The sequence below is a fragment of the Mytilus edulis genome, chromosome 7 (genome assembly GCF_963676685.1).
Source record: "Mytilus edulis chromosome 7, xbMytEdul2.2, whole genome shotgun sequence".
Classification (NCBI taxonomy): Eukaryota; Metazoa; Mollusca; class Bivalvia; order Mytilida; family Mytilidae; genus Mytilus; species Mytilus edulis.
In genome coordinates, this window is record NC_092350.1 from 30,014,901 (window position 1) to 30,031,582 (window position 16,682).

Genomic DNA, 16,682 nt, shown 5'->3' on the forward strand with positions numbered 1-16,682 from the left:
TAAAGCTATATGAATTGGAGATGCTGGCAAAGAAAGCAAACTATGTTCTATACAAAATCTTTTCCATTTCATAAAACCGTAATAATATTTTTATCAGTACTTTCACTTCTGGTATATAATAACCGTGTAGATAAACTCCTCACTAAATTATGTAACGAATGTCCCTCTTCAATTCCACTGTCCTCCACGGCTTCGTGCACACACTGCTCGATGTTTAAGCTTGTTCCAAAGATAAAAACACATCAATCAAATCTTATCTTAAATGCAAGCATCGTTAATGTTCCTTGTTTCCCAAATAAACCATTATTACCTCTCCCTGTAATAACAAAATTCTCCTCTGTCAAGAATTTTTTGTTGTTTATAAAACGTTTAAAATTCCAGTTTGATTCACACAATAACACCCAATAAGGTGCAGATTTCCAAAAAGGAACTACCAAAGTACCGTTAGCTTCGTCTTCCAAAAATGTTCTAATAACTTTACAAGCCAAAGTAGGCGGTGGGACGACCCACTGTTTTCGCCTTTCCAATTTTGTTTAAAAGCATCTACTGCTTCTGCACAATTACACCAAAATTTAGAATTAAATCTTATATAGTCTGTGGCAAATCTGTCCACTGTATGAATACCCCATATATTATCTAAGCTATTAAAAACGTCAGTACTGATACTCCAGTCATCACAATCAGAGTATCTACTAAGATTGTCTGCCACTTTATTTTGGTCTCTAGGTATCCATTGTGTCGTAATTTTACAACTATTTTCAAAGCATAATGTGTGCAATTCACATGCTAAAACCTGAAGGTCTGTTTTCCTACTCCCGTTTTTTACTATACTTGTAACATTTTTATTATCTGTATTAATTTTTAATGTCAGGTTTTTAAGCAAGTGCAGAGAACTTTTAACCATTCTATTGACTGCCTCGAGTTCACGCCATGTAGAACTCTTGATCCTTTCATGATCTGCCCAACTACCCCCTACAGTGTGCAAACTATTTCTGGGCGTTATCAGACTACTGTTCATCTGAACATCGCTAGAGTCACAGACCGACTCAGCACTATTGCTATCAATAGCAGGGACTACAAATCCCCCAAAACCAATATCTGAGGCATCCGTATAAGCCTTAAGATCATACAAATCTGACTCATGCAGATCACACCCATCTCATTCAGATCATTTACTGAATTTGACCAAAGTTTAAGCTCACCAACCACTGGAGCTATCAAAGCAACCAGTGACTACCAACTGTCTCTAAGAACTATACACTGGTATAATTCCCTTGTCCTTAATCTTACCAGACTTCCAAAAACAACTTGCATTGAAATAATTTGTCCAACAATACAAGCAACCAGTTTTGCTCTGTATAAAATTTTCTCTTTACTGACACCGTCAAGAATTTTTACAATAATTAATAACAACCTATCCACTCACTCTTGAGTAATCTGAATTTTGCCTTAATACATATCCCACACTAAACCTATCCAAATCAAGTTTTGTTGTGGATACCAAATACATTTATCCTCAGCTATAAGAAAACCAAAATCAGACAAACTCTTTCTGATATAATCACTAGCTCTTTTAGAAGAAACTAAATCACTAACTCCACCCAAACCATCATCAAGATACATAATTATATTTAATCCTTGTTTTCTCCAGTACTTAACCAACTCTTTCAAAACTTTTGTAAAAATATGTCCTGCACTTGCAATACCAAAAGGAAGAACATTGAAAACAAAATAGTTAGCCACTCCGTCAATAACCCAACTGAAACCTAAATATTGCTTGTGCTCCTTTCTTATTTCAATATGATGATATGCACTTTTCAAATCATATCTAAATAGATAATCACCCTTTTCAAATAATTCTCTTACCATTGATACATCTTCAAATTTAAATTTAAATTGGTGTATGCAACTGTTAATGTGCCTGCAATCTAACACTAATCTAGGCTTTTGTAATCTATTAAAAGCTACCGTAAGCGGATTAATAACGAATGACTTATTATCAACCTTTGAAATACAACCTTTTTCTAATAATTTAGATATCTCGCTTGCAACAAAATCCCCATTGTCTCTCGAAGATTTGTAATTAGGCAAAAATACATTTTCTGGAAGTACTTTAAAAGGTATACCGTAACCCTTTTCTATTACCTGTAAAATATAATCAGTCGCACCCGCTTGTTTCCATTTGTGTATCGATGAGCTGAGTTTACCTACGGGACTGATCAATTTAGTTGGTGTATTTAAATGTCTAGACACTTGATCTAAAATTGAGAATGGAAATGGGGAATGTCTCAAAGAGACAACAACCCGACCAAATAAAACTACACATTCCTCACGGTTGAGTAAACAAATACTATCATTGCCTGGGTCTAGTAAGTGAGCGTTGTTTAAATGAACTGTTTTCAATGTTAAACTTTCATTAATTAAAAAACTTAAACAATTACTATTTCTATAAGCATCATTATATGACAATAAATTACTATGTGTTCTTAACTTCTTATTCTTTTCTGGGCATTCAAACTGCCATTGGCCTGGTTTATAACAGTTATAACACACTCCTGGCCTCCTAGCTGACTTAGCGCCACCACTGTTGTTACCATTATCTGCTGAAGTTGAAGGTCTAGAAAATGGAGTTGAACGCTTCTTTCTGGATTTTTCTACCTTCGCCTTTCTCTCTGCACGCGATGTTGCCCTCATGATCTTCCTGTCGTCTTCCGAATCATCGGCCAGCGGGTTTGAAGTGTATTCTTGGACTACTCTCCAACCATGTTCAGACGAATCAGCCATTTTAACTAGTTTTTGACAATAAGCTAAAAGTTCTATACCTTCACTAATTCTCTGTTTAGCGTGAGCGGACTTGTCATCTGAGGAATCCAAACAAGATTCTGCTTCCTTGAGTGTCGCGTTCATCTTCTTGTTGAACTTGAACTGGTCTTCACAGCTCTTTTTCTGGAATTTGTATGTATCTGCCATTAATATGTCACTTTGAAGTTTACACATCTGCGCCTCCGAACGCTCTTTGTGTTGGTTGCCGAATGCCTGCAATCTTGATGTGACTTGGTTAAAAAATCATTTTGAGACCTTTGAATTTCTTCTCCAACTATCCTTTTTACGTTAGTTTCAATGTCCATGGGGTCCATTATGAGGAACTGGCACTCAGAAAAAATTTGATGTACACAGTACGAACGCAAGGCTAGAAATGATACTCATTTAACTATCTATTTGCCACTACAATTTTTGGCGCCAAAAATTTCATACGCCTTTGAAATACCTTACCGAGAAGACAATAAATTCACGCTTTACTGCGTGCCGCGGGAATTATCTATTCTTCTAGAGAATCACTGAATGGAATCAAACCAAACATGGCATGAATGTTCCTTATGAGGTGCTGACCAAGTGTTGTTGCTTTGTAGCCAATCCATCATCCAAGCTGGCCGCCATCAGGGGACTTAGTTTAACATAGAACCCTATAGGAAATACATACAAATGTCTTCTTTTAGGAACCACTGAATGGAATGAAACCAAACATAGCATAAATATTCCTTATGAGGTGCTGATCAAGTGTTTTTACTTTGTATCCGATCCAGCATCCAAGATATCCGCCAGTGGGGGACTTAGTTTAACATAGGATCCTATGAGAAATACATACAAATAATGTCTTCTTTTAAAGAACCACAGAATGGATTTCAATATTAAACCAAATTTGCCCTCAATCATTATATAAGTATCTTTTATAAAAAAAACTTAATATGATTTCAAAAACCGAAGTACAGTCGGATGAGCGACACAGGCTCTTGAGAGCCTCTAGTTTTTGTTTTTGTTAGTCAAAGTTATACTTAATGTAAGACCGCTTTATTTTATTTGGTTTACATTTTTGTTGTGATGTTCATGGGTTGCTGTCGTTGACGTTTACTCAATATTTCCTTTTATTAAAAAAGATCCGGTACTTAGTCTCATCGAGAACTTGCATCCGCTATACACATTATGATAGGAATGAAAGGTAACTCTACTTTCCGCTATATAGATGATGTTCTTTCACTAAATAATTCAAAATTTGGTGACTATGTTGATCGCATCTATCCCATCGAAGTAGAGATAAAGGATACAACAGATACAGTTAAGTCGGCCTCATATCCTGACTTACATCTAGAAATTGACAATGAGGGTCGGTTGAAAACAAAACTTTACGACAAAAAGAGATGATTTCAGCTTTCCAATTGTGAACTTTCCATTTCAAATAGCAACATTCCAGCAGCACCTGTATACGGTGTATATATCTCCCAATTGATACGATATTCCCGTGCTTGAATTTCCTATCATGATTTTCTTTATAGAGGGTTGTTGCTCACAAGGAAGCTATTAAACCAAGAGTTTCAATTGGTTGAAATCATCACTTCGTAAATTTTACGAAATCATCACTTCGTAAATTTTACGGACGCCATCACGAGTTGGGTGACCGTTATGGAATAACCGTTTCACAAATGATATCGGATATGTTCCTTACGTTGTAACTACAATCCCCTTCCCTTTCATGAATGTGACCTACCGAATTAGACTATTTACCGGATTTGTAATCACATAAGCAACACGACAGGTGCCATATGTGGAGCAGGATCTGCTTACCCTTCCGGAGACAAAAATTTTAATTAAATATTTGAGGTTGAAAACAAATAACCCTAGTCAACATACACAGGCGGAAACCGAGTTGAAATCAAACAAAAGTAATGGAGCTATTTGTTAGAGAAGGTTAAAATGCTAAATATGTATATTTGAATTGTGTACATCTGTTTCTATGGGCTTTACATGTAAAAGTTTATAGATTGATTGTTGGTTGATTAACGTTTAACTTTAGAAGTTTAATAAAGATGCATAATTTAGGATTTTATGTATCTCATTAAAAGCGCTTTTGACACTGTATGGAGATCAGGATTGTGGCAAAAAATGCAAAAATCAAACATTAAAGGTAAAATATTTAATGTGATATATAATATGTATCACAATATAAAAACATGTGTCAAGAAAGGAAATGAATTTTCCGAAATTTTTATATCTCACATGGGAGTAAATCAAGATGAAAATGATCACCTTTTTTTTCTTTGTTCCTAAATGATCTAGAAAGTTATTTTGTTGAAAATAATATAGAAAGTCTACAAATGTATGTTAAATTGTTTCTTATACTGTACGCAGATGATACTGTGCTATTGTCTGAAAGTGCAGAAGGATTACAAAAAAACCCTTGTATGTTTTGAAAAATATTGTAAATAATGGAAACTGAAGAATAAAACAAGCAAAACTAAAGCAGTGATTTTTAGTAAAAAGAAAGAAAAGAAATCAGAATTTTATGATAGATGGAGAAAACATTGAAATAGTTAATTCCTACTGCTACCTTTGGGAATTTTCCGTCGATTTGCAGCTAAAACTTTTTGACTCATTGGTTAGTCCTGTTTTAATATATGCTTCAGAGGTATGGGGATTTGAAAGTAAAGATAGCATTGAGAAAATACACCTTCAATTTTGCAAAAAAACATTTTGAAATTAAGAAGCAGTACACCAAATTATATGGTGTATGGGGAACTCCGAAGATTCCCTTTGGAAACTATTGTTAAGCGTAAAATGGTGTTGTTTTGGAATAGTTTATTATTGGAGAATAACAAGTTTAATATCAAGGGGAAACTTCGTGCAAAGCATTATTACTTATAGTTAAAATCTTAAAATCAAATTGCAAAAAAATGAGAATACAAAGGGAAAGGCTATGGATTTTCTATAAAATTTTCATATGTTTAGCATTAAATCAACACAAGGGTATATAATCCTTAACAAATCGTCATCTTACTTTGTATGTCTTTCAATATTCATATTTATGTTTTATTGTATCATTTATTTACACAAATGTTAAGGTTTATGACCCCTTCTGTAGCCATTATTGTACGAATTTTTCAAACTTCAATTGTATCAAAACTACAGATGTAATGAATAATAGAGATAGGCCATTTTGTACATATACCAAGGGGAAACTTGATGCAAAGCATTATTATTTATTGTTTCATTGCATTTCATAGAAAAAGAGTACTTTGTGGCAAATGAACCAAGATTTTTATAGAAAATCCACAGCCTTTAATATAGAGATTTTTGTTATAAAATTTGAAACATAGATTACTCACTTGCTTTTCTATGATGTGCTAGTGTTTATTTTTTACAACAAGTTCTAAGCAACCTGTAAATTCCAAAATACCTCGTGCTGAGTCACTAAAGTCGATCGCACCCTAAAAGGTGTACTTGATTTGGTCCATATTTTAATTTGTTTTATCCAATGGCTACATTAATAATCTCGTTTTAAGGAAATCAATGCTAGCACTGCATGCAATAATCGTATACCTATCAGTCATGAAATTGCCAAATATGAGTGTACAAGGATAAATGATGTGGATTTTCTATAAAATTTCAATATGTTTAGCATTGAATCAACACTAGGGAAAATAATCCTTAAACAATTGATTGTGGTAGGTTCAAAAATACGTGGATCTGTTTTGTGCATAAACATAAATTCAACCGATAAACTTTCCAGACAGATAAATAATTGACCATTTAAAAGCATTAATTTGCATCTCGTGGAAAAAAATTAAAAAAAATAGACAATAATTTCATCGAAATTGAAAGTCAAGTACACCTTTTTATGTTCATGCGTGTTTTAGTTGACTTTATCTTGAAAACGTATCAAGCGAAAATGTTGATGCATCATCTCACTTCAGATTCTTTTCTTTTATATGTTTAGGTTACATGTTGATATGGGGACGAAGTCCCCAATAACGGTAGAAAAATCAATAAAAAAAATAAAATAAAAAAAATCGGAAAAATTTTCCCGAATTTTTCATTCTACTAATGAACTCAAAATCGTTAACTTTTTTTTCAGATCTACTTCCTGTTCCGGTCTTGTTGCTTCCTATTCCGGTCTTGTTGGCATGAGACTTTGAATAAAATGTATATTTAGCAACATATATATATCAACAAATATAGGAAGGAATTCAACACCTAATCATTTTTAATATGGGGACGAAGTCCCCAATAACAGTAGAAAATTCAATAAAAAAAAAAATTCGGGAAAATTTCCCGAATTTTTCATTGTATACTAATGAACTCAAAATCGTTCAAATTTTTTTTTGTCGTGTTTTGAAATCCCAGACCTGCGCAGAAATGTACAATGTACTTCCTTTTTCCGGTCTCGTTTGTATGAAACTTTGAGTAAAATATATATTTATCAGTCTAGTATAAAATAGGAAGGAACGCGCAATACCAATTTCATTTTTAATAATTCTTTGATATGAAAAAACGTTACCTGATGATAGCGTTTCTTTGTTTACATTGAATATGACGTCATTACTTAAATAACGTCACAACTAAAATCCCTTACAACAGAACCAATATCGGAAACGTTACGGTATTTCCGTTTATCAACATGTTTGACTAAAAAAAATCAATACAGACTTCGTCCCCATTCACAGGTAATGCCTGCCTCATATTATAATAACATTGAAATTCATACATTTACCAAATGAAATATATGAGTCAAGTGATTTATCTTCTAACGATCAACTGTTTGTGTAGTCAGGATTCTACTTCGTCAAAATTATCTCCGCATTACGCCATTTTTTACAATCGTAAAAATGGAAGCTATTGTAGGGATGACGTGCTGCCAATTTAGCTCTTGAAACTTTTGATATTTTTTTCCATATAGCATCATAAGTTTAAACATATTAATTTATAGTGGATTGGGAAACAAGTTTTGCAATCCCTTTCCACTTTGCGGGTGCAATTGCTGCCTTGAAGCGGCATTAGCCTACTCTTTTTCGAAATCTACAAGGCTACCATTACGATCCTTATATGCCACTTGTATTTCAAAAGACAAATGTATCTTATAGCTATTGAGTATCATTTTATGTACTTTTTTTGCATCCAGTCAACTTAAAACAATTGTCTGATCGGTTGTCAGTTGAAACTTTCGAGAGTGCAAAAACATTTAAAAAATTCTAATTAAATATTTCGTGGAAGGGCAGACTAAACATGTTCAGAGGTTTAAGACTAATAACCCTAGAAAACACACACAAAAATTGATTTTTTTCCCCCAACGAAATGTATGCTTATTCACATAAAAAATTCACTTTGATTTGAACCTGCAAAAATCGACTGTTTTATGAACATTTGTCTTTAATTTAAAACTTAAAAAATATCTCGAAGCTTCATACTATAATAAATTAAAGTAAATACACATATATGACAATAGACAATACTTTATTATTAAACCTCAGACACATAGGTGTACAAGAGTACATCATATTTACAAATATACACATTTTTATACTCAATACATTTACACTTAAAATAATAAAATGCATGCATGCATGCATGGTAAAATACAGCAAAATGTCAATTTACAAATTACCATAATATTCAACTAAAAAAGACAAACATAAATCATAAGTATCGCATGAGTATTTTTAAAAAATATTGCTAAGTTTTTTGTAAAGTTCTACATGACAGAATGTTAAAAGCTGTTTTAATTTGTACTCCGTTGGATTTGAAGTATAATATTGTGGTATATATTTATTTCTAATCAGTTTTATTTCCTGTTTTTGACATTTGAATAGATAATGAAATTCATCTCCTATACCATTTCCACAGAGATGACAAATTCGCGCATTTTTTGGTATTCAAGACCATCTTTTTAAATTTTTAATTTGAGCATCTGAATTTTGCTATATAAATCCAACTTTATTAAATAGGTTTCCAAACGAAATTCCTGTTTGTAATCTGAATAAAATATACCTCTTGAAGAGTTATTCATTTGTGAAACCCAATGTTGGATAAATTGGTCATTCAGTTTATGTGAAATAATGTTCTTTAAACCCAGTTTATCCAATGGAAGTTGATCTTGCCAAATAAAACTAATACCATTTTCGTCAAATATGGATTTAACGTACGTAATCCATTTGAATTTTGTGGGGTATTAAAAATGTAATTTGAGCATTAATTTATACATAATTGAAGATAACAGTTATGAACAATATTTTTCATTCGCTGTAACAAAAATTTAGAAATTATTATAAATTAAGGAATGTATATCCCTCATGCAAAGCTCTGATTCCTTTCACGGATTTGGCTATACTTTTTGGACCTTTAGGATTATAGCTCTTCATCTTTTATATTAGCTTTGGATTTCAAATACTTTGGCCACGAGCATCACTGAAGAGACATGTATTGTCGATATGCACATCTGGTGCAGGAAAATTGGTACCGATAATGTTATTATTCATTATCTTTGCTGTTTTGATACTATTGCAGTTTGAAAATTTTGTGATTGATAGGTCATAGAAGGGTCATAAACCTTAAGGTCTGTTAGATTTCGTGTCTAAGATTCGATAGATTCTTTGTTTGAATTGTTTTGCATTTGCCATTTCTGAATCTTATATTGCATAAATGCTTACTATGGGATTTAGGTTTTGATATTTTTTGAGAGCCGTACGTTGACCTATAGCTGTTATATTTTACTTTATTTGGTCTGTGGTGGAGATTTGCCTTATTGGTAATCATACCACGTCTTCTCATCTTTATATTATCCCATAGGTAACTCATCTCTAGATAATGGTTGAATTAGAGATCGCATGGATACGAATTAAAATATGTTGCATTATTGACTGGCAATCCGATAATACATCAGCATTTTTTTGTATAGCTTATTTACAAGTTTAATCAATTGACTGGCTGCCAATTACGATTTATTTTTTCAATATTTGTAATGTTTGAAAAAAAACATAGTCTTTGTCAGAGCTAATGGCCTCTTTGAAGGCTATACGCATGTATATATAGTTGTAAACATGTGCTTACTCGTCTTTTTGTTTCTGTTTGGTAGATTTCTCATTGATAATAATAACACATCAAAAGTTTGTCTCGCATGTGACGAAAATCATTGAAGGCGAGACATGTTTGTTGTCTTTAGGCGGCATAGGAACTACTTATGTTTGATTAATTTCATTTTCTAAAAGTTACATTACTATCAGTTCATATAAAAAAGAAGATGTGGTATGATTGCCAATAAGACAGCTCTCCACAAGAGACCAAATGACACAGAAATTAACAACTATGGGTCATCGTACGGCCTTCAACTATGAGTAAACCCATACAGCTATAAATTGTCCCGAAATGACAAGTGTAAAACAATTCAAACGAGAAAACTAACAGCCTAATTTATGTACATAAAATGAACGAAAAACAAATATGTAACACATCAACCATTATATCAGCTTGACGACTCTTTCCGGGCCTTGCATCCTAGCTCATGGTCCAGCGAAATTCTATTAATATTCAATGTTCAATGTTAAGTTTTCTGCTGAAGTTAGTTTGATAGGAACTAATTGTGAAGATCGACTATTTTTTTCTAAAAGTTTCATATATATATATATATATTAGTTACATATATATGGTTTGTCAGTGCATACATGTATCAGTTTGACGACTATTTCGAGGCCATATCCCCAAGGTCCGTGAAGATACTATCAATGAATTTCCAATTTCCAATGTTTCGTTTTCTGCTTACGTTTGTTTAATATTAACTACGTATAATAAACACTGATAGTTTAATTAGGTTGTATTACTTATAGTACTATTTAAGTACATCTCAGTTTGACGGTCATTTTGACGCGCTGTCCTTTATCATCTTAGTCTGAATTAATAAGCAATGTTGATGTCCATCAGTATTTATCTTTTGTTGAATTTTCTCTCGACAGGCGAGACACGTCTCTGTACATGTGTCAACATTTTAATTGATGTCAATGATGCTTTTAATGTATAACTAACTTTTAAACTAACTTTTAATGTATAACTAACTTTTAAGAACAATTTTAATGTATAACTAACTTTTAATGCATTTCTTTATTTGCAGTAGATCAGATTTCAGATGACAGACTTAAATGAATATTTAGAAGAAACTATAGATGATATTGGAGGATTTGGACTTTTTCAATGGATACTTGTGATACTGATTTTCGGAAGTAAAATAACGGATAACTGGAGCACTTTGATGATGACCTTTGGAGGTGTCGTTCCGAATTGGAGATGTGACTTGACTACATTAGACGGTCTTGAAATTAACGAGTATAATATGTCGGAAATAGAATTTTGTGAGCTAACTACAAGTAATAGTTCTGTCAAGTGCAACTCCAGGCTATTTGAACCTGAAATGTCAACTGTTGTCTCTGAGGTATGTTTAATAAGAGAATAAAGATTTCAGATCAATATTTAACCTTGCGACCTCTTGTTAAAATATTTTACGTTATGGTACAATTAACGTAAAAGAGGGACGAAAGATACCAGAGGGACAGTCAAACGCATAAATCGAAAATACATTGACAACGCCATGACTAAAAATGAAAAGAACAAACAGACAAACTATAGTACACATGACACAACATAGAAACTAAAGAATAAACAACACGAACCCCACCAAAAACTAGGGGTGATCTCAGGTACCCCGGAAGGGTAAGCAGATCCTGCTCTACATGTGACACCCGTCGTGTTACTTATAAGATAACAAATCCGGTAAATAGTCTAATTTGGTAGGTCAAATTTATGAAAGGGAAGGGGATTGTAGTTACGACGTAAGGAACATATCCGATATCATTTGTGAAACGGTTATTTCGTGATGGCGTCCGTAAAATTTACGAAGAGATGATTTCAACTTCACCATTTGGTACTCTTGATTTAATAGCTTCCTTGCGAGCAACAACCCTCTATAAAGAAAAGTATGATAGGAAATGCAAGCACGGGAATATCGTATCAATTGGGAGATATATACACCGTATGCAGGTGCTGCTGGAATGTTGCTACTTAGAAATGGAAAGTTCACAATTGGAAAGCTGAAGTCATCTCTTTTGTCGTAAAGTTTTTTTTTAACCGACCCTCATTGTCAATTTCTAGATGTAAGTCAAGATATGAGACTGCATCTGTTGTATCCTTTATCTCTAGTTCAATGGGATAGATGCGTTCGACATAGTCACCAAATTTTGAATTATTTATTGAAAGAACATCATCTTTATAGCGGAAAGTAGAGTTAAATAGTGATTATATCATTTATTTGGTTACCACGTGCCATATATATTGCTAACTTCTGATCTTTCTTCCGAAGAAGTTCCTGTATGAAGTCAGCCTCATAATAATAAAGAAACAAGTCGGCAAGAAGATGGGCACAATTCGTTCCCATTGGAATGCCGATAGTCTGTTGAAAAACACGTCCTCCGAAGTATTCTTAATTCTGATTTGTATCAACGACCTCACTGCCTTAATCCATTCGGAAAGAGTGTCTACGTCTTCCTACTCACGCTTGGCCTATTGCCTGGCATAATCCTCGACTGAATCCATCAAAATTTTAAAGTTGTATTTCCAATTGATGGATTTCGAGTCACGATATTTTGGACCTTTCGATAACACATTTCGTAGGGAAGTGTTATTAACAATGTTGAGGTTCCCGGTAATAACGTGGTCAGCCGGATTATATGTGAATTTGGAACTTGCACAAGTGCAATCAGAAGGTTTAGACTTGAAGTCGCCAATACTAAGATCCTGCAAAACGTGTTTGTAATTGAAAATTTTAGTTGCAATAGGTTTGGTATAGGTATCAGAAATGATTGGTACAGACTGGTCTTTTAAATAAGGAGGTATTTTCGATTGAACTAATTTATGATGAAGGATATTGCCTAAGTTGATGCCATGGCTGTATATGTGTAATATTGCTATTTTCACTAATACGATGATCTGAATGAGTCATGTTTGAGATATTTGTCATGTCTGGTGATGAGGAGGACAACTGCTATGTAAACATGTTGCCTAATGCAGTGTATGGCATTTATTCCTTAATATTTTTTAAATGATTTGCATATTTCGAAATACTTTATTACACGAGAATTCTTCCGGTAGTCTTTTTTTATGAAATTATTTGGATAAACGATATAAAAGTAACGGTTACTACCTTTATACTTTCCCATGACAGGCACATCCAAAGAACAAAACACAATAAAATGGGATAGACGTAATAAACAAACTCTTGGTCAGCAATTAAAAAAAAAATAAACACCTTTTGAAAGATATTTATTGGTGAGTGAATTGGTCCATGCATAATTCGTATTATATTCCTCGTCCAATCAATGTTAGAATAAGAATAACATCAGAGACATATAATACATGTATTATATGTCTCTGATAACATGAACAAAACATTTACAAAAGAAAAATAAATAATAAAGGAAAACAATCATCTACAATAAAACGTATGTGTTTTTAACATAGTTTTATTTTATATGAATATCAATTGTAAATTATTTATTTTAGTGGGACCTGGTATGTGAAAGAAGTTGGATTCCATCTACCATTACATCATTACAAATGGGAGGTTTAATAGCTGGTGGGTTTATTTCTGGACAAATGGCAGATACAATAGGGCGTAAATTAACATACGCTTCAGCATTGTCTGCATTATTAGTATTCAATACCGCGGCTGCCTTCTCAACATCCTGGCAAATGTTAGCAGCACTCAGATTTTTTATCGGCATGGGATGTGGGTTTGTCTCTTCTGTAAATTTTACATTTGTTTTGGAGTTCACAACACGACAATCCCGATCCCTGTTAAGATTTCTACCGTGTAGAGAAGTGTTTGGAATATTGTATGCATGTCTTTGCTGGTGGCTCCATGATTGGCGGTACATCCAGATAGGTACTGCAACGTTAGTTGTTCCATTTTTGCTGTTAATCATTTGGTGAGTAAACAAAACTGTGTCAGTACTAAATGCTGGTCTTGAAAATATTGTAATGATTTATAAAAAAATATGGAGAAAAAGGAACGAGTATGTAATTTAATTTGTCTATGATGCCGAGATATTTATAGCAACTAACAATACACATTTCATTATTGAATACTAATTTCTGGCTTTTTAAGTCGTTTCTTTGTCTCTCATTTTGGGCGCCGTGATTGGCAAATAAAATATTTGTTTGTTTGTTTGTTTGTTTTTATTAATGTTAAAACAGTATTTTAAAGGTTTGTACCTGAAAGCTTCAGATGGTTGGTGATTCATTGGAAAATTCAGAAAGCATATGAAGTCATTAAAAGAATAGCAAAAGTGAATGATAAAAAATCACCAGAATATGAAAAATTCCATGCAGAAGTAATACAAGTAAAAGATTTAGTGTCTGAAGGAAAGAAATACAGTATTCTAGATATCATAGATAATCCTAGACTTTTAAAGTTTACACTTTTACTGATGGTCGCTTGGTAAGACTTAAATAAAGTAATTGATGATGTAGAATGATGTTGATGTTATAATGTAGAAAAACTGCATCATAGACATTTTCGGAAACTATGGCTATACCTAGAATTACACTTAGACTTACGATTACAGTTGACGAAAAACAAGGGGTCGTCTCAAAATACAAAAAATAAACCTAATTAACATTCAAATGATTTTTTTTATCTCGTAAATAATTATTTTCGAAGGCACACCCATGCAGGTTTTTTTTTAAATTCTCCGATGGAGTGTTCAAGCCCTACTCAAAAGAATATAGTATGTCTTTTTAATTTCCTGAACTCCCTCTGCATATTCCAAGTTTTGTCTTATGAAAGTTGTCAATACTGGATATATTTTCGGATATATTTTGTCGGACAGCAAACAAATTTGGCTCAGTCGGCAAAGGTAATTCTTTTCCTTTATTTGCCATCAATATGTGTTGCTGGTGCCTAAGAAATCTGCATTCAACATAACTTCGCGTTAGCATATCAGTTCATTATATATCTCCGAATTAATATTCGTGTGCATTCAAATATCTGTAAAAGCATTTAAGTGCATTTTAATCTAAAAGGATGTAATATAGTTTTATTTGATAACATATAACAACTTTGTTTCTTAAGAAATATAAAATGAATATCATCGTTTAACAAAATCGTTTGATTGCATTTAATCTAAAATTAGGTTCACATACATTCGTGTACTTTAAAAAAGACAACGTGACTGCTTTTAGAAAATTTAAACAAAGTATATACATTAAAATTCTTGATTTGATTTAAAATGAAATGCATATATATGTTGAATGCAACTAATTAAGTTACTTTTGTTTTTTAAAACAAGGAAACGATGCAAAAGGGCATTTGAAATAAGTCGGGCTCCAACATGTCAAAAAGTGACGAAAATACAAACAAAAGTCCACAAAAACTTCTCAAGGAAACATAGAGTTAATTTCTCTATGACGATTAAAAATCAATTTATTTTGACGAATCAGGATATATTTATTCCTACTATAACGTCTTGACATACCACAGTATAAATTTGAATCACATTGACGCTAACGATAGTCGGAAATTACTTAAGGTGGTATGGGAGTCTAAAATAAAAATGATAGAATTTGTTCATACTTTGCCAAAACGTAGTATCTTTTGATATATGTTGAAATATATAATAAAAATAATAGGTCACGGCGCATTTTCTCAAGCTACAGGACGCGACAAAATGACACATTTTGTAAGGATTATACAGGAAAAAAACACCATTTTGTTGTTAAAAACTAAACAAAATGATAGAATTGTTAAATACTTAAGGAAAAGATAGCTTTCAGACAATGCTTTGAGAATTTCAAAATAAAAGATAGGGTCACCGTGAGTTTTTTCCGGCTAAAATACAAAATAGGAAAATTCCATGTAGAATCCTTCAGAAAATGCACTATTTTAGAGTTATGTCCCCTAAAAATGGCAATTTAAAAAATAAAATAAAAAAACAAACAAAAATAATCAACATTTGCAAAAATATTAATATTTATAAGTTATATTCTTATAAATTGGTTCTTTTACATTAAAATTCATATTGAATATCTCCATTCCTGCATCAAATTTTGCTAACTTGATAGAAAATCTGGACCTTTGGTTCACTGTTTTTTACAATCCAAGATGGAGGAAGACACCCATACCACCTACGATATATATCTGATTTAAATTTTCTTGCAGCCATTGAGAGGTATTTTATGGCAAGCCGTTCTCGTCAAAACTAGGTTTAAAACATTTTTCGAAAATTTTACACACTGAATATTAAAAAAAAAAACACACTGAGATTAAAAAACCTAAAAACACACACTGAGAATAAGAAATTACACACTGAGATTTCATAAAGACGCACTGAGATTACGAAAAATGAAAAACACACACTGAGAATTGAAAATTACACACTGAGATTTCAAAAAGACGCACTGAGATGAAATAAACTGAAAAACACACACTGAGAATTTGAAATTACACACTGAGATTTGTGCGCATTTTTTATGCGCACATATCTAATTAGCATACGTATTCTTAATCTCAGTATTACAAACTTAAAACAACTAGGGTACATAACTCGTTAGTCCTTCAATCTGGTGCCAAATGTTTTATAAAATACATTAGCAATACAACGTTATTTTAAAGACTAATGGAACAAGACAAATACCCACTTACATTCATTACAAAATATAATTAGAGACATGTATCATATGTCTCTGATATAACCAAATGGTGAAAACTTTATTAAAATTATAAGAAAGCATTGGAACAATCTACAAAAAGACAAACAATGCAATGACATGTTTACCCAAGTGTCTATTATAACATATAAACGTAACAACAAAAA

At 32.5% G+C, this 16,682-nt stretch overlaps 1 protein-coding gene across 2 annotated transcripts in view; it reads left to right on the top strand.

Annotated features, from left to right (window-relative positions):
• The window catches only part of LOC139481216 (organic anion transporter 3-like), a 54,536-nt gene that overhangs the window by 9,730 nt on the left and 28,124 nt on the right, over nucleotides 1-16,682 (top strand). Inside the window, exons 2-4 of one of the 2 annotated variants that reach the window (XM_071264382.1) lie at nucleotides 10,931-11,248; nucleotides 13,372-13,796; nucleotides 14,075-14,308. In XM_071264382.1, the coding sequence (XP_071120483.1) occupies nucleotides 10,946-11,248; nucleotides 13,372-13,796; nucleotides 14,075-14,308 (962 nt within the window). In that variant the 5' untranslated portion in view covers nucleotides 10,931-10,945. The remainder of the gene's footprint in view (nucleotides 1-10,930; nucleotides 11,249-13,371; nucleotides 13,797-14,074; nucleotides 14,309-16,682) is intronic. The other variant, XM_071264383.1, reaches the window with a different exon arrangement.